The 21368-nt window shown below is 38.5% G+C and overlaps 4 protein-coding genes and 1 non-coding gene across 6 annotated transcripts; 3 read left to right on the top strand and 2 right to left on the bottom strand.

Moving 5' to 3' along the window:
* The first annotated feature begins 3043 nt into the window (after nt 1-3043).
* Nucleotides 3044-11181, top strand: Tep3 (Thioester-containing protein 3). The gene is made up of 15 exons (XM_017242395.3): nt 3044-3456; nt 5867-6044; nt 6107-6585; nt 6645-6975; nt 7031-7314; nt 7379-7490; nt 7559-7705; nt 7766-8441; nt 8510-8641; nt 8707-9125; nt 9192-9539; nt 9601-9778; nt 9840-10195; nt 10255-10711; nt 10769-11181. Exons 1-15 carry the CDS (start codon nt 3368-3370, stop codon nt 10996-10998), a joined length of 4416 nt encoding a protein of 1471 aa, XP_017097884.3. The 5' UTR covers nt 3044-3367; the 3' UTR covers nt 10999-11181.
* Nucleotides 11182-12281: 1100 nt separating this feature from the next.
* On the top strand, nt 12282-15230 carry Ntl (Neurotransmitter transporter-like). 2 transcript variants are annotated; one of them, XM_017242397.3, is made up of 9 exons: nt 12284-12568; nt 13112-13407; nt 13467-13525; nt 13580-13703; nt 13776-14109; nt 14162-14313; nt 14376-14504; nt 14562-14762; nt 14820-15230. In XM_017242397.3, the coding sequence occupies exons 1-9, from the start codon at nt 12397-12399 to the stop codon at nt 15126-15128; spliced, it is 1776 nt and encodes a 591-aa protein (XP_017097886.2). In that variant the 5' UTR covers nt 12284-12396; the 3' UTR covers nt 15129-15230. The 2 variants fall into 2 exon arrangements, 1 of the variants encoding a protein (XP_017097886.2); XR_011441960.1 differs by lacking the exon at nt 14820-15230 and having other exon boundaries at nt 12282-12568; nt 14167-14313; nt 14562-14703.
* On the top strand, nt 12879-13067 carry TRNAY-GUA (transfer RNA tyrosine (anticodon GUA)). Its single transcript has 2 exons — nt 12879-12915; nt 13032-13067. It is a non-coding gene; the product is annotated as a tRNA-Tyr (tRNA).
* On the bottom strand, nt 15224-17933 carry LOC108125995 (sodium- and chloride-dependent glycine transporter 1-like). Its single transcript, XM_017242396.3, has 9 exons — nt 17637-17933; nt 17273-17404; nt 17045-17208; nt 16867-16967; nt 16300-16775; nt 16096-16244; nt 15896-16024; nt 15635-15841; nt 15224-15573 (listed from the first exon to the last, which is right to left on the bottom strand). Exons 1-9 carry the CDS (start codon nt 17797-17799, stop codon nt 15298-15300), a joined length of 1797 nt encoding a protein of 598 aa, XP_017097885.2. The 5' UTR covers nt 17800-17933; the 3' UTR covers nt 15224-15297.
* Nucleotides 17934-18234: 301 nt separating this feature from the next.
* LOC108125829 (sodium- and chloride-dependent glycine transporter 1-like) lies at nt 18235-20693 on the bottom strand. Its single transcript, XM_017242165.3, has 9 exons — nt 20504-20693; nt 20167-20298; nt 19937-20100; nt 19769-19866; nt 19235-19710; nt 19028-19176; nt 18844-18972; nt 18582-18788; nt 18235-18516 (listed from the first exon to the last, which is right to left on the bottom strand). The coding sequence occupies exons 1-9, from the start codon at nt 20664-20666 to the stop codon at nt 18235-18237; spliced, it is 1800 nt and encodes a 599-aa protein (XP_017097654.2). The 5' UTR covers nt 20667-20693.
* Between the last annotated feature and the right edge of the window lie 675 nt (nt 20694-21368).

Genomic DNA, 21368 nt, shown 5'->3' with positions numbered 1-21368 from the left:
CTTATAGAGATAATGTACGATTCTCGTCAGTCAATATTTCTCTCGGTTTTCGCTACATATACTCGGGGAATTTCGGCAGGCATGAGATATCAGTGTCTGATAGATCGGCATATGCCGGCTCACACAATAATTTGTTTGTTTACGTCACTGATGATAAATCTGATTGTTAATGAAATTGTTGAAGCATTGCTATTTGAGCAGGGAGAATATTTTTTATGAGGCTTCTCTTATTAGGTACCGAGAATTTCTTAAGAAATAATAAACTCAATTGAACGGAAAACCCCGGCATCAGACCTTTAGCACAAAAACATCTTTACAAAATATTACCTTTTGTTTTAAAAAATTACAAAACGAAATATGCTTTAAAGTTGAAAAAATTTCAATAAACGTTCCTTTTTTAAACAAACAATGCAGTTTTGTGCTAATTACTAAGTAAACATGCATTTTTCTGTTTACCTTTCTTTTGGCAGGAATATGAGAAATATAGCATTGTGAAATATTTAAATGAAATTAATATTTATTTTTTCTCAGAAGATATCTGAAATTTATTTAATTTATTATATTGATTTTATTTTATATATGTATATTTGTGATTTAAAAACAACATTGAGTAAAATGTAAGCTATTTTCAAAACCATAATACAGGTTTTCTTAGTGTGTACACAATCCCAAACTAAGTTTTGGGTTCAAGCTTTTTAATCTGCTTCATGTGGAAAAACCCCATTTTCAAGGGATCCCATCACGAAAAATGGGAAAAAAATCTAAAAAATATTTTGTCGCAGGATTTGGGATAGGGATCCCATAGCAAAAATGGAAAAAAAATATAAAAAATATTTTGTCTTGGGATTTTGATTCAGAATGGTGGCAAATCGATCCACAAATCGTTTAAGATACTCCGATTGAGAATCGGATGAGAATTGAGGAAGATACGGCCATCACAGTGGACCCTATAGGGAAAAACCCCATTTTCAAGGGATCCCATCACAAAAATGGACAAAAAATTAAAAAAATATTTTGTCTCAGGATTTTGATGAAGAATGGTGGAAAATCGACCCACAAATCGTTTAAGGTACTCCTCTTGAGAATCGGATGAGAATTGAGGAAGATATGGCCATCACAGTGGACCCTATAGGGAAAAACCCCATTTTCAAGGGATCCCATCACAAAAATGGACAAAAAGTCTAAAAAATATGTTTTCTGGGATTTTAATGCAGAATGGTGGAAAATCGACCCACAAATCGTTTAAGGTACTCCTCTTGAGAATCGGATGAGAATTGAGGAAGATATGGCCATCACAGTGGACCCTATAGGGAAAAACCCCATTTTCAAGGGATCCCATCACAAAAATGGACAAAAAATCTAAAAAATATTTTGTCTTGGGATTTTGATCCAGAATGGTAGCAAATCGATCCACAAATCGTTGAAGGTACTCCGCTTGAGAATCGGATGAGAATTGAGGAAGATATGGCTATCAATGTGGGCCATATAGAGAATACCCGATTTTCAAGGGATCCCATCACAAAAATGGACAAAAAATCTAAAAAATATTTTGTCTCAGGATTTTGATGCAGAATGGTGGAAAATCAATCCACAAATCGTTTAAGGTACTCCTCTTAAGAATCGGATGAGAATTGAGGAAGATATGGCCATCACAGTGGACCCTATAGGGAAAAACCCCATTTTCAAGGGATCCCATCACAAAAATGGACAAAAAGTCTAAAAAATATGTTTTCTTGGGATTTTTACAAATCGTTGAAGGTACTCCGCTTGAGAATCGGATGAGAATTGGGGAAGATATAGCTATCAATGTGGGCCATATAGGGGAAAGAGGATTGTCGGGGGATGCCATCTGGAAAATGGACAAAAAGTCTAAAAAAATATGTTTTCTTGGGATTTTGATGCAGAATGGTGGAAAATCGATCCACAAATCGTTTAAGGTACTCCGCTTGAGAATCGGATGAGAATTGGGGAAGATATAGCTATCAATAAAAATCTATAGTAGGTTGAAGCTTTGGAGGGAAGTGTAACCTGGAAGGTGGCAATGCCATTCTCGTTCAGAGGCTCTTCATATTTGATTCCTGTTTCGATGTGCGGATGAAAAACGAAAGAAACTTCAAACAAAGATAACTCGACTTTTTTAATTGAATTAACAACTGGAGAACCATCTACAACAACATAAATCGTATTAGACTTGAAGGCGTCAGGTCGCCAATTTACTTGCTGCAACTTGTAGGGTTTTCGATTCAGATACACAGTAGTGGATGCATTCTGTTGGTTTCCAGTTAGCTGCTCGGTGAAAATAACAGACATTTTAAGGGGCGATAAAAAAAGTTTGAAGCGGATTGCAAGGGGCTTCAGCAGCGGATTGAACTCTAAATCTAAACTCTATGCGTAAACTTGGGAGGAACCCACAGGAAATGATTAATTTTTTTAAGATAATAATTTAAATTAATTAGACGTCGAGCAGCCAGGACTTTAACATTAGCCGAATTTTAGCAGTAAATATTGAATACATTTCGAATACTTTTGAAATAGCATTGTACAACATTTTAGTTCAAGCATTATTTTTTTTTAAAGAAAATATCTAAAACAATTTAATTCATGCTTTTTTTATTTAGATATTTTTATTTCTGATTATAAATAACATTTCATTCAGAAAATTAAAGTTGAGCTTGAAACCTTAATACTGGGTTTGCAAGCAGGTTGCGGTATTGACTAAGCCTATGCACAAACCCAAAGTGGGAATGGTTCGGGATTTTTTTTGAGGTTTGTTACTGAGGAGTTAAATTTGTATACAAACTGGTACCATATTTTTAACCCATTATAAGTGAGTTTAAAAAATAAAAATTTGTATGGTTAATAAAATATTTTTAATATATTTTTTTAAGACTTTAACTCTTGTTAAAATACTCAAAAGACGCTATAAATATCATATTACTAATTATTATTTATTTTGAGAAATCACCCACTTGGCCATCTTGGGTTAAAGCCAGCGTTTTTGGGCCTGCTCGTTTTGCAACAAACAAATCAGTTGGCAGCGAGCTTACGAGCGGGCAACAGGTGATCGCGAGCGCTCCGCAACGAAAGTGAAAGAAAAACGCTCCAAAAAACGCGACTGGCACGGCGAGTCGAGCGTCTTGAGCAATCTCCGGTGGTGCTGATGCAGTGAGAGCGACAGGGAGGCAGCTATAGTGTGCAAGCGGGAGAGAATATCGCCTACCCACAGCATTTAAGTAGGACTTGTGCTTTAATATGTGATGCCAATACACAATTCGGCAAACGAAAACGAAAAAACGTGTTTACACTTAATTTGCTAAATACGTGAAAATAAATAAAAAATTAAGTGATACAGAGAAAAGTAAATAATATGCAGCCGCAGGCAACGGAAATGGAATCCATTCGAGCGGTGATCTTAGTCACCGTCGTATGTTTGTTTTCCCAAACAGCTGCCCAGGGGTTAGTAATTTTTAAAACCAAAACACACAACCCACACTCTCATAACCCCCAGGTGACACAATGATACAAGCTCATAATAATGTTAAAAAATATTTAAAGTGCCAAGAAATGACATCATTCCATCAGATCCAGATGAGTTTCAAGCCGAGAAAGCAAAAATAGACTTTGAAAAACAAAAGACTTAGGAAGAGAACTTGCCGCCGAAGATGCCGCCACCGCTAAGATCTGTAATTAACAACATGTAATCAAGGAATTAGCCCTGGCCTTTATTACTGTCATAATAAGCTGACGAGTCTGAAACAAGTTCGGAGATGAAATAACCCGAAGCCAACGCGATTTTTTCGGCCGTAATTTCAAACTGCCTACGCATTTCAAAATCATTGGGGTGATCCATGTGGTGGGAAGATGCCAAAAACAAGCTGCATTCCAATTAAGCAAAAACTTTGCAATAAAAAGAAAGACATGTGTTAAATAATTTCAACTAAATAAGGTTTGGCTTAACACACCAAACAAGTTGTTATTACCACAGAGTGTTTTTTAAGTTATATGACATTTTAAAGGGGGTATCAGTTTAAGCAAAGTCGTTACTAAATAATTATCTATTTAAAATTTATTACCACACCTGAATCACCCTAATGCCATTTTTTAAGGTGACACATAAACTCGGACTGCTACTTATGTACTCATTTCCGATGGCTCACCTTGAATGCTGACCAGTCTGGGACCAGATCTTATAATCACATTGCGAATTTATTCCGTCGCCAAGAACTGTCATTGATCGAACACTCTGGTATACCCACTGGAGGCGTCCACTTCTGGAGCTTTCCTTCTCTTACTTCCCAGATCGATGATCTGTCATTGAGTGTTTCGCATTCAATACGAGCTCGATCCATATATGGGCCACTTGTTCAAGGAGCTCATGTAGGTGAATTCTGGGCAATTGAACTCGGAACGAATAGGTTTTTGTGCCGATCGGAGATCAACTATGAAATTCACCTGGTTACATTCGTTTAACATTCCATAACAAAAACTAAAAAAAAAAAAATAGAAAAATCAATCAGGTGGAACATCTCGAATGCAGTTGCAAGTGGCAACTTGGAAACTTGAAGCCTGCATTTTGCGGCCAATTTGAGCAAAAAGCGAAATTGTTTTTGCCATTTACCTGCTGCTGCTGCTGTTGCTTTGACTGGTGGCTCTAAACCGTTTTGCGACCACCGGATGAAACCTGTTTTTTTAGGCTAACAAACGTGACATAAACACAAAAGAAAATTGTATTTGGTGGGAACAGGTTAGGCGGTTAGATGGCGGGATTTTTCTGCCCGCCACCACCGCCACTGCCGACCAATTGGAATTAGAACAGGCGGCAAACTGTGAATTACGCCAAGTGCTGGCACAGTTAGGAGCCAGCCCATAAATCTTAAAACTACCTGTTGGCCAACTAACTAAGAAAACACCTAAAATGCAGAGAAATTAACTAACAAAAACAGTGATTAAATAGAGTTTAGTGAAGGTGTCGACTTTAAAAAGGGGCTTTAAATGGGAGATCCAGAAAGCCTTACTTTCAAATAAAATTGGAAAGTATTATGCCAGCGTTATTACTTTCTGATTCTGGTTTTCAAAACATGATATCTTGATAGATAAAATATTTCCCACAAAAACCATTTTCTTTGCTTTTAAGATTGCGTTTTTATTTCCCAAAACATCAATCGCATCTCCGAATAACTGGTTGTAGCCAAAGTAGCTAAGCCCCATTATCTTTAACCAATAATTAAGCTTAACAACAAAAAACAAAACATATTCAAATGAGATATGAAATCTTCCACTGGCAACTGCAATTGTTCGACTTGGCTTGAAGATTGGTAGCTTTTTGTTGCATTACAAGGAAGAGACAAAAGAAAACCACAAAAAAACAAAATATATGGTTATGGCTCGGGCCATTCGGTGGCACTTCCCCACTCCATACCTCTAACCCCAAGCCCCGAAACCATTTCCGACTTGTACCGCATCATAGCGATTGATGCTGACCCGAAGAGCCGAAAGTACATTACCCTCCGAGGGATCGGGCACTACGTACTACCACAATATATATTGTCTTCCGTTAGACGCGTGAATGAATGGCGAAGAAAAGATTCAGATAGCATAACAACATAGGTGTAATCCACTTATCTACGACCATTAAATCTGACGCTCTTTTCGTTTGTTTTTTTCAGCGGCAATTGTAAAGGTTTTCGGGTTTTTTAAGGTTTTTTTTTATAGAGGGGTGTAGCACACACATACATTAAATTAGTTTGTGAAAATTAGGAACAGAGGTTGATCTTTAAAAATTTATCACTGACTTATCTGAAATAAAAAAACTTTCAAAAACTATTCACTATTTAATAAGTTTATATATTGGGTTTTTTTCCTACAGTCTTTATTCCATAATAGCACCGAATACAGTGCGTCCCAATTCACAATTCCATGTGGCAGTGAGCTTGCATAATGCTCCAGAATCGGCCCGATTCAAGGTGGGAATACTGGGCAGTACTTACACGGATTTCAAGACAGTGGAGATACGACCCTTTTCCACACAATTATTGCACTTTGAAGTGGGTGAACATTTTATTTTTTTTTATTTAAAGAGTAATAATTTAAACCTTTAAAACAATAGATTCCAGATCTAAAACCTGATAGATATCGGCTAACGGCCGAGGGTCAGGGCGGTGTTCAGTTCACAAACGAAACTCAATTGCATTTCGAGGCCAAACAGCACACGGTTCTGGTCCAAACGGACAAGAGTATCTACAAGCCCGGCGACTTGGTTCATTATAGAGTTCTCGTCTTGGACTCTAATTTAAAGCCAGCTCGTGCCTATGGACGTGTCCATGTGGATATCAAGGACTCGGGTGATAACATCATAAGGAGCTACAAGGATATACGTTTGACAAACTCCATTTATTCCAACGAGCTTCGTTTGTCGGACTATCCACGTTTTGGAACTTGGTCTATTGTTGTGGAAGTTGCTGAACAAACTCATTCGCAAACCTTTGAGATTTTGGATCATATTTTACCCAAATTTGTGGTAGACATCGATACACCCAAGAATGCCATTTATAAGGATGGAAAAATTACAGCCACGGTCAAGGCGCAGTAAGTAAAGATAATAATTATTATAAAATTCATACTAAAATTTAAAATATAATCCTTAGCTATGCCTTTGGCCAGCCAATCGTGGGCGAGGCTACCCTCTCCATATACCCTACGTTCTTTGGTTCCCTCCAGCCCTTCGTTAATGATCTCATAACCCGAAAAGTAGTTCCCATAGATGGAAATGCCTACTTTGAATTCGATATTGAAAACGAACTGCATCTCAAGCAGGATTATGAACGACAGTATCTTCTAGATGCTTTGGTGGAGGAGAAGTCCACGGGCTCTGTGCAAAATTATTCAACAGTTTTGACTCTTCATCTTAATCATTATCGTGTGGAAACCGTCAAAGTGCCCAGTTACTATATTCCTGGAGTGCCCTTTGAAGCTACTGTAAGAGATTTCTAGACAGGGATTTTTTTTTTAATTCTAAAGATTTATTTTCCAGGCTCGCATAGCCCGTAATGATGGCCAACCTCTAAGGGACTTTAACCCACAAATCACTGCCTATTTGACGAATGTTTATGGCAGCAGTGAAATGTATAATCGTACTACCTATAGTTTGGATGCCAGTGGTGAAATAAAAATGAAATTCACAGTGCCTCTGGGTGATCGTGATGAGTTTCATTCTATAATTGTCGACTATCTGGGAGTGATCAGTGAGGTTGGAAAAGTTCCAAGAAAACATTTGCACAGCAAGAGCTATGTAACAGCCAAGATATTAAACGATAAGTAAGTGAAAGTTTTTTACTACAAAAACTATTTATTTATTTTTAAAAATCTATTCGTTTTTCAGGCCTACTGTTAATCAGGAAATATCCGTGGTGGTTCGTTCTTATGAACCTATTAAGTACTTTATGTACCAAGTTGTGGGGCGAGGTGATATAATTCTGTCGCGTAATGTGGATGTAAGTAATATTAGTAATATATATTCATTAGTAATATAGATTCATTAGAAATATATTAATTATTCAAGGTATCCCCGGGCACCTTCCATACCATCAAATTCCTGGCCTCCTTTGCCATGATGCCTCGGGCCAAACTTCTTGTTTATACTGTAATAAATGGAGAATTTGTTTATGACGAACAAGTCATACAGTTTGAAGAGAATTTACTAAATGCGGTAGGTGATTCTTCTACACCTCTAAGAAATTCTTTTAATTATACTTTTCCTTATAAATAGGTTCAAATCGAGGCTCCCATACGTGCTCCTCCTGGCCAAGATATAGACATTGGCATCAGCACTAAGCCCTATTCCTATGTGGGACTCATGTTGGTGGACCAGAATGCGGCAGCCCTGAGAAGTGGCAATGATCTAACCCACAAACGTCTAATGGATGCTTTGAGATCCTACGAACTTAGTGATGTCAACACACCCATGGGCTCTCCAGGGAAAGAGTCTGGTGTTATAACCATGTCCAATACTGACTATTTTATTGAAAAAGAAGCCGAAAGTAATCCGGTACAAGGACGTGAAGCATCGACGGGCGCCGAGGAGGATCGATTGACAACAGTACGGAAAACCGATATTGGTCCGGCCCATAAAATCGAGGTTAATACCCTGCCACCCGGCAAGGGGCGTTATGCCTTCTCGTACACCCCCAAACCCTTCTGGCACAATCCCCGGGTCCATGTAATGCGAAATCCGGCGGATACATGGCTCTTCCTGAACATATCCGCCAGCAGTGATGGCCGGAATTCAATTCATCGTAGAATTCCCAGTGATATGACTTCCTGGGTGGTTTCCGGTTTCGCCCTGGATCCTGTCAATGGATTGGGGTTATCGTCGCCAAATGGAAGATTGGAGGCCTACAAGGAGTTCTACATTACCACAGAACTGCCCTATTCTATTCGCAGAGGTGGGTGTTGTCTTTATTAAACATTTAAAATTAAGCATAATTTATTGATTACTTTATTTGTCTTTCAGATGAACTAATTGCCCTGCCATTCGTGGTTCACAACAACAGGGATAGTGACCTGAATGTGGAGGTCACCTTCTACAATTCAGCTTTGGATTTTGATTTTCCGCAACTGGATCCCAAGGACACAAACAAGCCAAGTGGGTATCACTGTTCTCTAAAGTTAGTTTTTAAACTTAAAAATTATTTTAAAAACTCTTTTCAGAGATTGAACTCTATAGAAAACGATCTCTGCAAGTGCCAGGTCGATCTGCCCGTTCTGTGTCCTTTATTGTGACACCCAAGAGGGTGGGTTCCCTTCCAGTCAAGGCCATGGCAGCCTCTTCCCAGGCCGGCGATACGGTGGAGCAGAACTTGCTGGTGGAACACCCGGGCGCAACAGAGAGGATCAATCGAGGTTTCCTCTTCGAACTCAACTCGAATGCCCAGAATAGGAGAAATGTAACCATCCAGGTTCCTCGGAATGCCATTCCCGAATCCACCAGCATCGAAGTCTCTGCTGTGGGAGATCTAATTGGAAGTATTGTTGGAAATCTGGAGAACCTGATCCTTCTGCCTTCTGGATGTGGAGAACAGACCATGGTGAAATTTGTGCCCAATCTTATGGTGCTGCGGTACTTCGGGGTAGGTTATTTGTATTATATTTTAATTTTAAATATTTAAATATTAATTTCTCATTCTGATCCACAGCGCCTTCGCCAACTTACTCCCGAAATTGAATTAGAGGCCTCCAATAATCTGGCCTTGGGCTACCAAAGACTGCTCTACTATCGCCATGAAAATGGTGCCTTTAGTGCCTTTGGCTTGGATGCTAAAAGGAGTTCCACTTGGCTAACTGCCTATGTGGCCAGATCCCTACGTCAGGCTGCTCCTTTCATCCAGGTAGACAGTAATGTCCTTCAGACTGCTTTGACTTACCTGGCCAGTGTTCAGTCTTCGAATGGTGGCTTTGAGGAGCACGGCGATGTCTTTGAAAGATTTGGCGATGATGGCATCAGTCTCACTGGCTTTGTTACTCTGGCTCTGATGGAGAATGTGGTAAGCTATACATATACATAAAAAATGTAGCTAAATAATGAGACACTCGTATTCTTTTCAGGACCTCTACCCTGAGTATCGTAATAGCATTAACAAGGCTTTAGATTTCATAACCCGAGGACTGGATGGCTCCAACAATCTGCATGCCATGGCTTTGGGAACTTATGTCCTTTCGCGAGCCAATCACAATGCCAAGGCGGCATTCCTGCAGAGATTAGATTCTATGGCAATAAATGGAGGTAAGTTATATACCCATAATATGATGAAATCATAAATCCAAAACTAAATCTTATTCCTCAGATGGCCACAAATGGTGGAACAAAACAGCTCCTGCTGGGGAACAGCAATCGCCCTGGTACAATGCCACTCGAAGTGTAAACATTGAAATTTCTGCCTATGCCGCCTTGGCTCTTTTGGAGAATAATCTTGTAGGCGATGCCCTGCCTGTTCTTAACTGGTTAATGGATCAAAGGAATTCCAGAGGAGGCTTTGTGGCCTCCCAGGACACGGTAGTGGGCCTGCAGGCTCTTCTCTCTTTTGCCGAACGTTTCTCGAGTCAAGGAAATAATGTCCAAGTGGGTTTCCATTATGGAGAAGGCGCCGAAACCATTATCAATGTAAATGCTCAAAACTCCCTGGCACTGCAAACTGTAGAGGTGAGTTGGCGCTAAGAAATCCTTAAGAAATTATTACTAATAATAAACTTCTAATTAAGTTGCCCAACAACCTGAAAAACCTGAGCATTTCGGCCACCGGACGGGGTATGGCCTTGGCCCAAGTCAGCTACAAATACAATACCAATGTCACTAGTGCCTGGCCTCGATTTGTTCTGGACCCCACCGTCAATAGGAACTCCCATGCGGACTATCTTCACCTTTCGGCCTGTGCCAGTTTTGTATCCGTGGCCGGTGAGGCGGAGCAGCGCTCCAATATGGCTGTAATGGAGGTACAGCTGCCCAGTGGCTTTGTGGTGGACAGGGATACACTGCCCACCCTGGAGTCCAGTGATCGTATCAAGAAGGTGGAGACCCAGAATCGCAACACCAAGGTTGTCATTTATTTCGATTACCTGGACAGGAGGGAGGTGTGCCCCACCCTGCACGCCTACAAGACGGTGAAGGTCACCAAACATCGCCCAGTGGCAGTAGTTATGTATGACTACTACGATAATGGTAAGAACTATACAAACTTTATACTTCTGTGACTAAAATGATACCCTCTCTTTCCAGCTCGTCGAGCTAGACAATTCTATAGGGCACCCAAGTCGAATATCTGCGATATTTGCGAACACGCCAACTGCGGAGACCTTTGCGAAAAAGCCCTAAAACGGGAATCTGGTCGACCCGACGACTACGTTGCGATAGCAGGTCGTAGTTCAGGTCGCGACCTTAAGGCTCTTCCAGTCCAAGTGATTGGTTTGTTGGTTCTGATGGTTCTTTTGAAAACTGTGCGCTGCTAGAAATATGTGTGAATTAGCCCAGTGGTTAACAGCAATATGGAAATCGAAGCTTTAACAAAAACCCACTCACATAGTCCATAAGTTAGTCTAATGAATGCCGTGAACTAAAACCTGAAAGCAAAGTACATTTAAAGATGCTAAAATGTTGCCAATAAAATGTTATAACGTTTACTAAAAACTTAAGTGCAAAAACGTTTTATTCAAAGGGCAGAAAACAACAAAAAATTTAGCTTATGTTCTGAAAACTGATAGCGTTTCTTCACCTGACTTGGGTATATATGTGAACAATTATTTTTTTAAGGCCTCCATAAAACAAATGATAAAAGTATCGATGAAAAATTTTATGCAGATTGGTGCAGAATCGAAATACTAATTGATTGTAGAATTCCACTCAAGAATCGGATGCGAATTGGGCAAGATATAGTCATGACTTGGGCCCATATGTGAAAAACCAGTACTTTTCAAGGGGCTATATTAGAAAAATGGGAAAAATATCGATCGAAAATTTTATGAAAGGATATTGATGCAGATTGGTGGAGAATCGAAATACAAATCGTTTAAGGCATTTCTCTCAAGAATCGGATGCGAATTGGCCGAAATATGGCCATGGCTTGGGGCCTTATATGAGAAAAAAATATTTCGCAAAATATATCGAAAAATATCGATCAAAAATGTTGTTTCTAGATTTTGATGCAGATTTCTGCAGAATCGAAATACAAATCGTTTGAGGTATTCCGCTCAAGAATCGAATGCGAATTGGCCAAGATGCAGTCATGACATGGGGCCATATATGAAAAATCAGCATTTTGGAAGGGGCTCCATCAGAAAAATGGGAAAAATATCGATCGAAAATTTCTGTTCTAGATTTTGGTGCAGATTTGTGCAGAATCAGAATACAAATCGTTTGAGGTATTCCGCTCAAGAATCGGATGCGAATTGGCCAAGATGCAGTCATGACATGGGGCCATATATGAAAAATCAGCATTTTGGAAGGGGCTCCATGGGGTAGGAATCGGGTGCAAATTGGCAAGATAAAATTTTTTTTAGGACATTACTCATCCGCCATGTTGTCCTGAAATAATTGGTGCGGAAACTAATAAGGATTTTATTAAAAAGCTTAAGCCAAACTAAACAAAAAATTAGCTTTAAAAAAAACGTTAATAATTTTATAGACTATAAAAAAAATAAAGTCCTGAACACCCCATAGAAAAATTACCCATCCGCCATGTTGCCTTCTTTGATTTCCTTCTTTATTCTTTTAAGCACTATGTTAATAATTTTCCCCGTTTAAGCAATCTTTTATTTTCATATGTCACTTTTATCAAAATTTATTGAATTTAAAATAAGTTGGAAACTCAAAAAATAAAAACAGAACCATAGGGCTTGCCTTGAGTGAAAATGGCTAACAACCAAGCACAAGGAGCGCAACGCAAGGAGAAGCGAATCGTGCGCGATGAGGAACGTGGCCACTGGAATTCCAAAGCTGAGTTTGTTTTGACCCTCATCGGATACGCTATTGGTATTGGAAATGTGTGGCGCTTTCCATATTTGTGCTACCGAAGTGGCGGCGGTGAGTCCCGCCCACCTCCCTCTCTACTCTCCATCCACTTTCACTCGCTCACGCAAGTCACTCAAATCGCGCAAAATACACTCGTCCACTGGAAATTGATGACTGAGCACAATGCTCATTATTATTATTGTTTTTGTTATGTTGCTCAAACAATGCCAAAAATAGCGCACCATCGAATGGCGTCAGCAAGAGTGCAGTGCCATTGGGGGGGCGGTGATGGCTATTTTTAGCTTTTTGTGTTTAGCTTTCGAGTGAAAGCTGGCAAAGCTCCAGCGCTTATGAGGGGGCTCTGGACGCCCCATGAGCGTCGCCTTCGATAGCTCAGTTGGTAGAGCGGTGGACTGTAGAGTTTCCAAGACCGAGTGTTCCGGGGCAAAGTTGGCAGGACACTGGGCCAAACAATACCACGGCTCAGGATAGCGCTCAACTCTCGTGTCACTTGTGCATTCATTTGGATGTTGAAATCCATAGGTCGCTGGTTCAAATCCGGCTCGAAGGATAATAACTTTTTTTTATTTATTTTATTTTTCTTTTATTTCTTAGCTGCATTTTTAATACCCTATACACTGATGGTAATCTTAGCGGGAGTTCCCTTATTTTACATGGAGATCTTGATAGGACAATTTTCAAGCACTGGATGCACTGGAATGTGGCGTCTAGTACCCATATTTAAAGGAGCAGGAATTGCCCAAATAATCGTAAATTCCTACTGTATGTGCTATTACTCGGTGATCATTTCTTACCCGATCCGTATGATGTCCTACTGTTTCGTTAAGACAGTGCCATGGATAAGCTGTCATAACCCCTGGAATACACCGTCCTGTGTAGTAGCCGATGAAGTATGTTACCAATGTCTATAACCCATTAATGACTAAAAGCACTAAGGTTGTTTTTCTAGATTTCTTCAGAAGGAAATAGTACGGATATTATAGTCACCTCTTCCGATGAGTTTTTTCAGTAAGTTTTTCATAAAATATTTTAAAATTTTTTATATAATCTGATTGAATTCAGTCTTGAAATCCTGCGCATCTCCTCAAGCATATCCGAAATAGGCGGCATAGTTTGGGAGCAATTGGTTGCCCTTATACTGGTGTGGATAATTGTTTACTTTTGTGTAATGGGTGGTGTTAAATCAGTAAGTTCATCAATTCCTATTAAGAAACTATTTTAGTAAAATATATGAAAATACTAACAAAAAACTACACAGGTTGGCAAGGTCGTATATTTTACGGCCCCCTTCCCTTACATCCTGCTGTTTATCCTTTTCTTGCGAGGAGTCACCCTGCCCGGAGCCTGGTCAGGCATCAAGTACTTTGTGTATCCGGAGTGGAAATACCTACTGGATCTTAAGGTCTGGGCCGATGCCTCCATACAGATGTTCTTCGGCCTGGGACCCGGCTGGGGAGGTCTCATCAACATGGCCAGCTTCAATACCTTTCGAAATAACGCCAAGTTGGATACATATTTGGTAGTATCAATCAATGTTTTTACCAGTTTCTTTGCCGGCTTGGTGGTCTTTTCGGTACTAGGCTTTCTCTCAGGTAAGTTTTCAGCACTTTCCATTATATTTGATCTCTGACACTCTATCCAAAGAAAAGTCGGGAATACCTGTAGAAAATGTGGCTACTGGAGGTGCTGGCTTAGCTTTCATAGCCTATCCAGAGGCCCTGGCTATGATGCCGATTCCTCAGCTCTGGGCCCTTATGTTCTTTTTTATGCTCTTCCTGCTGGGTGTCAGCACAGTGGTATGTTTTATTTAAAATGTTTTAAAACTAATTTATTAATTTAAAATTTTTTAAATCTTCAGTTTGTGATATTGGAGTCATTCGTATCCTCTGTCCTGGATGAGTGGATGTGGGCAAGGAGCTACAAATGGCAACTAACTCTCTGCACTTGTATAATGTTCTTAGGTCTGTCCTCCATAATGTGCACCAATGTGAGTATGCCGGCTGGGGTCCTAACTCTTCATTCATTAGTTTATTTATATTTCAAGGCTGGAATGTTTATCCTTCAATTGTTCGACTGGTACTCTTCGTCCATTGCCGTTATATTTATTTGTATGGTGGAGATTATAATGGTGTCCTGGATTTATGGCACCAAGAACTTCATGATGGATGTTGAGTTCATGTTGAAAAAACGACCAAGCCTGTATTGGCAGATCCTGTGGCAATGGGTAACTCCTGTCATGATAATAGTAAGTCATATTTACCATTCTTATATTTTAAATTTATATACATTTTTTCGTTTTAAGTTTATACTAATTATGAGCATCGCCTTCATTCGAACGATCACGTACAAAGACGCTCCTTATCCTACGTGGGCGGTGATTCTTGGTTGGTGCAGTTTCGTATCATCTGTAATGTTTATACCTCTATACATTATCTACGTTATGATTAAAAAACGGGCCACATTCCGGGATAGTATGAAAAAGCGTCTCCGGCCCCTGGACTGGACTCCGGGAGACCCAGAAGATCGAGCGGAATACGTTGCCTACCGGGGGCAGCGGCAAATGCCGGCCTTTATGTCTGAAACCGATTTAGAATCGGTTACTGGCCGATAGGATTTCTATTAAACTCTTTAAAATTAAATATTAATTGCTATAATATTTTTTCAATACATACACATATTTTTCTATCCCTTTAATTCAAAGTACAATTTCATACTTTTGTATATAAAAACAATATATTTTTTAATACAAAAAACTCTAGTTTTATTCATTAAAATAAGAATTAGTTAACTTCTTCGGTAACCAGTTGTTGGGTCATCTCTGTGTTTCCCACAGCCAATTCGTACTGCTGGCGATGCTCCAGCTCTACAGGATACCAGTCGGTGGGTCGACAGGCGCGTTTAAAACGCTCGCTAAATGTGCCATTGCTCTGGTAGAGGTAATAAAATCCATAACCTGGTATGGCTAAAATAGGAATAACCACAAGTATAATGGATATGGCCTCAAACAAGGCGGACGTGAAGGCATGCTCCATTATGGACATAAATATTCCAACGAGCTGTAAATTTGTATTTTATATTATCCAAAATGGTTAAAAGTTGGAACACAAAATGACATACCAGGGAAATTATCAATATAAGCGGAGAAATAAAGCGCAATATAAACACCTTCCAGTTGGCAAAAGGTTGACCCAACATGAATTCTATATCCCTCTGGAATCGCACTCGTCCATAAATCCACAAAATCACCAAGAGCAGAAGTAAGTGCAGCACGTTATGTGAGAAAATTGTATCCATGGTTATTGTGCTAAAGAAAATAATTCCATGCTAAGAGAAAACAATAAATAAGTTACCAAAATAAATAGTAATTTCGTATCTCACATTTGTGCAAAATAAAAAGGAACAAACGGCAAGACCTCCAATGAAGCCAAAGGTAACCTCTTGTCTTTTGAGTCTCAAAGCCTCAAATTCATCAAACAATGTCTGAAGAATGGTAAAGATTTGTGTTGTCTGGAAGTAAAAAAAGAAATTTGCTTCATAAGAAGAGCTCCAAATAAATCATTAAAAATAAATTCATATACCATCACTATTAAAGCAGCCATTAATAACATAGTGTAGTAAATAAAGGTCCAAAGATTGGCCCAATGCATTCCAGCCATGGCGCTGGCACTTGACAAATATAACAACCAATAGGTTACCACATGGGTGTCATAAGAAGCAGATGTAACCTCTTTAAATACATTAAAGGTATTAAGTAAATACAAGAAAATTTTTTATATACTCACCCTTAAAGTGATGCTCTAACATAAAGGAAACCATGCCAAACAATATGTAGATAAGCACTTGACCAAAGGCGGTGATCCAACTGTAGGACATGATGTTCGTCTTGAATCCATTAAAACTGGATAATGCTATAACACTACCCCAGCCGGCTCCAAAGGCTTGTAGAACCATTATGAAAGTGGATCCGAGACCCATAATTAACTGTTCCACAGGATCCTTTGGTGTGACATAAGTGAATAATCCTTTCAGTGCCCCAGGCAAAAAGAGGAATCGCACGAAACAAATGACTAAGAGGCCAAGCGTCCCAATCACCATAAAACGGATCAACTTTCCGAACTTCGCAACATCAGAGAATTTGTAAAATATTAAAGCAATCAATGCCCAAACAACAACAAATAATGTAAGCAAAATCCAAGACATTTTGTAGTCCAATTCATAATCAGGAACATGCGAATCCATTTCACTTAGAAAGTGGTCTCTAAAAGAAAATTTATGCAAAATGTTATACGTCAAATTCAAAAATATAATTCCCTACACCACTTAATATAATTTCAAATTGATTTACTTACTGGAAAAAGAGAACTGACGGAACTTGAAGTATCTTGAGGAAAAATTCAGGTTCATTCTCATTCTCGAGTACTTCGTCCTTAGTTAATGTTAAGTTACAAACCTGAAGCATAAAAATTATGTATAAATGGATTACCACTGTATTCTTAGATTTGTGCTAATAAAGTAAAATGTCCTCACGGTTGATTCCTTATCCGACTCGTTATACCAGGACTTCATCCCGTCGCAACTCCAGGGCAATGTGGGTCGAAATGAGTTCGCCATAAAATAAATGGGTATAGCGGCAAAAACCCCATAGTATATAAGGACGGCTATACTCAGAACACAACTGACATAGCCCATGCCTACAATTAAATTAATTAAAGTTAAAATATATATTTTACTGATAGATTTCTGTATTTTACTTACCTTTGAAAAAGGGAGACAAACGGAAGGCTGAGATATAGCCACTGCTAGAGAATTGTCCCATAAACGAATGTATTACTAATATTGGGACTAGATATATAACCATATACATGTAAAACGGCAATATTCCAATAACTAAAAATATATAAAAAAAAATTAAAAGTGTGCATTGAGTTACATTCTTATTAAAAATTCGTTTTGCATACGTTTGTATAAAATTAGAACACCCTGATAATGATTTAAAATTCATAATATATATATTTCATGGGTCAAATGTGAAACTGTGTAGCGATACAACGCCCCCAAAAAGATTATACTAGCTTTGGAGTCTCTTTTCTGTGCAAAACAGACACCCGCCAATACTTACTGCCCATATCGAAGAAGTACCAATGCGAAGCCACTAGAATATCCATTTTGAAGGCCAATCCGAAACAGGCATATAAAAAATCGGACGGCTTTTCCCAAGTTCCACGCTGCAGATCGGGTGAGAAGGGCTTTTGCCCAGTGCCATACGATGATTCATAGACCATTTTCTTTGATTTTGATGAGTGTTTAGATTTGTTGTATAAACAAGTGCTGAGACGGTATCAGCTGGATTTATATAAGTAAATCTTTTTCTTTGTGCAAGCCGCGATTTAATTTCAAAATAATGAACTAATTCAGAGAGCCGCCGCCGGCATACTGAATCCGAAACCGACTGCGAAGAACGTTGTGCCCATATCACTAGATTGCTGCTGAACATACCCTAAGGTAAAGTATATTAATTTTGGAAACAGTTGAACGCAGCTAATTAATTTTTTAAACATTATATGGAAAACGATGCGATGTTTAAAAACTTAAATTTTCAATTTATGAAATTTTATACCAATAAGTAAATTGTAGAGTGCAGAATGGACTGTCAACATAAAAATTCACTTTTTCATAACATATAAAAATTTATTTTTTAATACAAAATTAAATAACAATTAGTTAACTTCTTCGGTAACCTCAAAAAGTTGATGGGTCATCTCGGTGCTGCCCACACTCAACTCGTACTGTTGGCGATGCTCCATTTCCACAGGATACCAGTCGGTGGGGCGACAGGCGCGTCTGAAACGCTCGCTAAAAGTGCCAGTGTTCTGGTATAGGTAATAAAATCCATAGCATGGTATGGCCAAAAGGGGAACCAATACTATCATGAAGGTAATAACCAAAACCGTTGTGGATGTATAGGTATGCTCCACTATCGCCATACTGGTTCCAGATATCTATATATTGATCCAATAGTTAATATGAAATGGTTTGTTTTTGAAAAATGCCAATATTAATATACCAAGGAAATGAGCAAAATAAACGGAGAAATAAAGCGCAATATGAACACTTTCCAGTTGGCAAAAGGTTGACCCAACATGAATTCTATATCCCTCTGGAATCGCACTCGTCCGTAAATCCACAAAATCACCAAAAGCAGAAGTAAGTGGAGCACGTTATGTGAGAAAATTGTATCCATGGTTATAGTGCTAAAGTAAATAATTCCATGCTAAGAGAGGATCAATTAATAAGTTTTTAAAATCATAAATAATTTTGTATATTACATTTGTGCAGAAGAAAAAGGAACAAACGGCAAGACCTCCAATGAAGCCAAAAGTAACCTCTTGTCTTTTGAGCCTCAAAGACTCAAATTCGTCAAACAAAGTCTGGAGGATGGTAAAGATTTGCGTTGTCTAGAAAAAAAATATTTACAAATATTAAACTGTAATATAAAATAAAATAACACACCATCACTATCAAAGAAGCCATTAATAACATAAAGTAGTAAATAATAGTCCAAAGATTGGCCCAATGCATTCCAGCCATGGCGCTGGCACTGGACAAAAATAACAACCAATGGTTGAGCACGTGGGTATCATATGACTCTGTTGACATTTCTTAAAATGCATTAAATTAACGATATTTATAGACGAGTCATTTTTATAGAACACTTACCAGTATAGTGCTTATCTATCATAAAAGAAATCATGCCAAACAGGATATAGATGAGCACTTGACCAAAGGCGGCGATCCAACTATAGGACATGATGTTCGTCTTGAATCCATTAAAACTGGATAGTGCTATCACACTACCCCAGCCGGCTCCAAAGGCTTGTAATACCATTATAAAAGTGGAACTGAAACCCATAAATAGTTCCCCCACAGGATTCTTTGGTGCCACATAGGTGAGTAGTCCTGTTAGAGCTCCGGGCAAGAATATAAGCCTCACGAAACAAACGACAACGAGTCCCAGGGTTCCTATCACCATGAAACGGATGAATCTTCCAAACTTTGCTACTTCCGAGAACTTGTAAAATATAAGGGCAATCAGGGCCCAAACGACAACAAAATATATCACAATATGATATGATAGTTCATATTCCTGTTCCAAATCAGGAAAGTAAGATTCATTCATACTTTTATAGTGGTCTCTAAACAAAAAGTTAATTAATATTTTATAATAATCTATGAGGAATATTATTGGCTTACTGAAAGAATAGAACTGACGGAACATGAAACAATTGGTAGTATTGTGTCACATTGTTAACTTCATATGTCTTATTATTGGCCAATGTGATGTTACAAACCTAAAAAGAAAAGTATTATAATTACGACAATTAGTATTGTAGATTTCAGTAAATAAAGTTAAGACCTTACTGTTGCTTCCCTCTCCGACTCGTTATACCAGGACTTCAGACCTTCGCAACTCCAGGGCAAGGTTGGTCGAAGTGAGTTCGCCATGTAAAGAATTGGAACAGCCGCAAAAATCCCATAGTATATAAGCATACCCGTACTCAGGCAACAGCTCACATAGCCCATGCCTGAAATTAAAGATATAAGGTATAAGGATTATTGTAATAAGGTGAAATCGACTTATGTTGCTTTACCTTTAAAAAAAGGGGACAGGCGAAACGCTGAGATATAGCTACTGCTTGAGAACTGTCCCATAAACGAATGGATAACCAAAATTGGCACTAGATAGATTACCATATACAGGTAATAGGGTAATATTCCAATAACTAAAGGTAAATAAAATAACTTTTATTATTAACAGGTGAAATTATATAGTCAATATGTACTGATTAAGAAATCATACAAAATCCGTATAATTTCTAGGTGTATGTCAGACTTTGCTGCGATGCAACGCCCCTAAAAAGATTAGACTAACCCTGAAATCCATTATCTGTCCAAAACAGACTCGAGTGTATGTTCTCTGTTACTTACTGCCCATGTCAAAGAAAAACCAGTAGGATGCCACAAATATATCCAATTTGAAGGCCAATCCGAAACAGGCAAATAAGTAATCGGAGGGCTTTTCCCAAGTTCCACGCTGGAGATCGGGAGAGAAGGGCTTTTGCCCAGTACCATACGATGACTCATAGACCATTTTCTTTGATTTTATTAAATGTTTGGTTTGTTTGGGTAAACAAGACCCGATTTGCGTCTCAGCTGGATTTATATTATATAGGGTTTGTATGCACGCCGCGATCCGCGTTTTTATTTTAAATTGACGGACTAATTAGAAGAGCCGATGCCGGCATACTGAATCTGAAACCGACTGCAAACGGACGTTTACCTCATCTCACTAGATAGATGGCAACTGTGCATACTCTTAAGTAGGGTATATCAGTTTTGACAAGCGTAGATCTGAAAGTTAAAACTTTAATAAAAAAAAAAACAATAAATTATTGGTTTAAAGCATCAATTCTGAAAAATTTTCCAATTTTTGTTAGATTTTTTAGTATTAGGGTATTAAGAGTATAGGGGATACAGTATTAAAACTTTAAAATCATTGTGTATAAATGCATTTCATTTGGCACTATCTAAGCTCTTATATCTGTGTCTAATTTGTGTGTGAGCAGCATCATACATTTTCAAGTTCATTTCGATGCAACTTGAAAATGGAAATTGATATTTGTGTTTGCGGAAAAATGAGGGGAGGAAAATTCATTAGAATAAAAATAAAAATATTTGAGCTGTTGCTATTGACTACTCCGTGATAAGAGTAAAATGTTCTTACTGATAAGGTGGCACTTAAATTAACTCAGGTTAAGATTATAAGGAACAATCACAGCTTAATGGCTTTTAA

The sequence above is a fragment of the Drosophila bipectinata genome, chromosome 2L (genome assembly GCF_030179905.1).
Source record: "Drosophila bipectinata strain 14024-0381.07 chromosome 2L, DbipHiC1v2, whole genome shotgun sequence".
NCBI classification, from domain to species: Eukaryota; Metazoa; Arthropoda; class Insecta; order Diptera; family Drosophilidae; genus Drosophila; species Drosophila bipectinata.
Note: the sequence above shows the minus strand (reverse complement) of the source record. Positions and strands in the feature narration are given on the sequence as shown.

Bases quoted from the DNA above. Each gene is read 5' to 3' on its own strand.
- Tep3 (XM_017242395.3), top strand. From the start codon at position 3,368: ATGCAGCCGCAGGCAACGGAAATGGAATCCATTCGAGCGGTGATCTTA. The intron at 8,442-8,509 runs GTGGGTGTTGTC...TTTGTCTTTCAG, and splicing joins GCCCTATTCTATTCGCAGAG to ATGAACTAATTGCCCTGCCA. The intron at 9,779-9,839 runs GTAAGTTATATA...CTTATTCCTCAG, and splicing joins TTCTATGGCAATAAATGGAG to ATGGCCACAAATGGTGGAAC.
- Ntl (XM_017242397.3), top strand. From the start codon at position 12,397: ATGGCTAACAACCAAGCACAAGGAGCGCAACGCAAGGAGAAGCGAATC. The intron at 12,569-13,111 runs GTGAGTCCCGCC...TTTATTTCTTAG, and splicing joins GTGCTACCGAAGTGGCGGCG to CTGCATTTTTAATACCCTAT. The intron at 14,314-14,375 runs GTATGTTTTATT...TTAAATCTTCAG, and splicing joins TGCTGGGTGTCAGCACAGTG to TTTGTGATATTGGAGTCATT.
- LOC108125995 (XM_017242396.3), bottom strand. From the start codon at position 17,799: ATGGTCTATGAATCATCGTATGGCACTGGGCAAAAGCCCTTCTCACCC. The intron at 16,245-16,299 runs GTGAGTATATAA...ATGTATTTAAAG, and splicing joins GTTAGAGCATCACTTTAAGG to AGGTTACATCTGCTTCTTAT. The intron at 15,842-15,895 runs GTGAGATACGAA...GTTTTCTCTTAG, and splicing joins CCTTTTTATTTTGCACAAAT to CATGGAATTATTTTCTTTAG.
- LOC108125829 (XM_017242165.3), bottom strand. From the start codon at position 20,666: ATGGTCTATGAGTCATCGTATGGTACTGGGCAAAAGCCCTTCTCTCCC. The intron at 20,101-20,166 runs GTAAAGCAACAT...CTTTAATTTCAG, and splicing joins CCTGTCCCCTTTTTTTAAAG to GCATGGGCTATGTGAGCTGT. The intron at 19,711-19,768 runs GTAAGCCAATAA...CTTTTTGTTTAG, and splicing joins CCGTCAGTTCTATTCTTTCA to AGACCACTATAAAAGTATGA.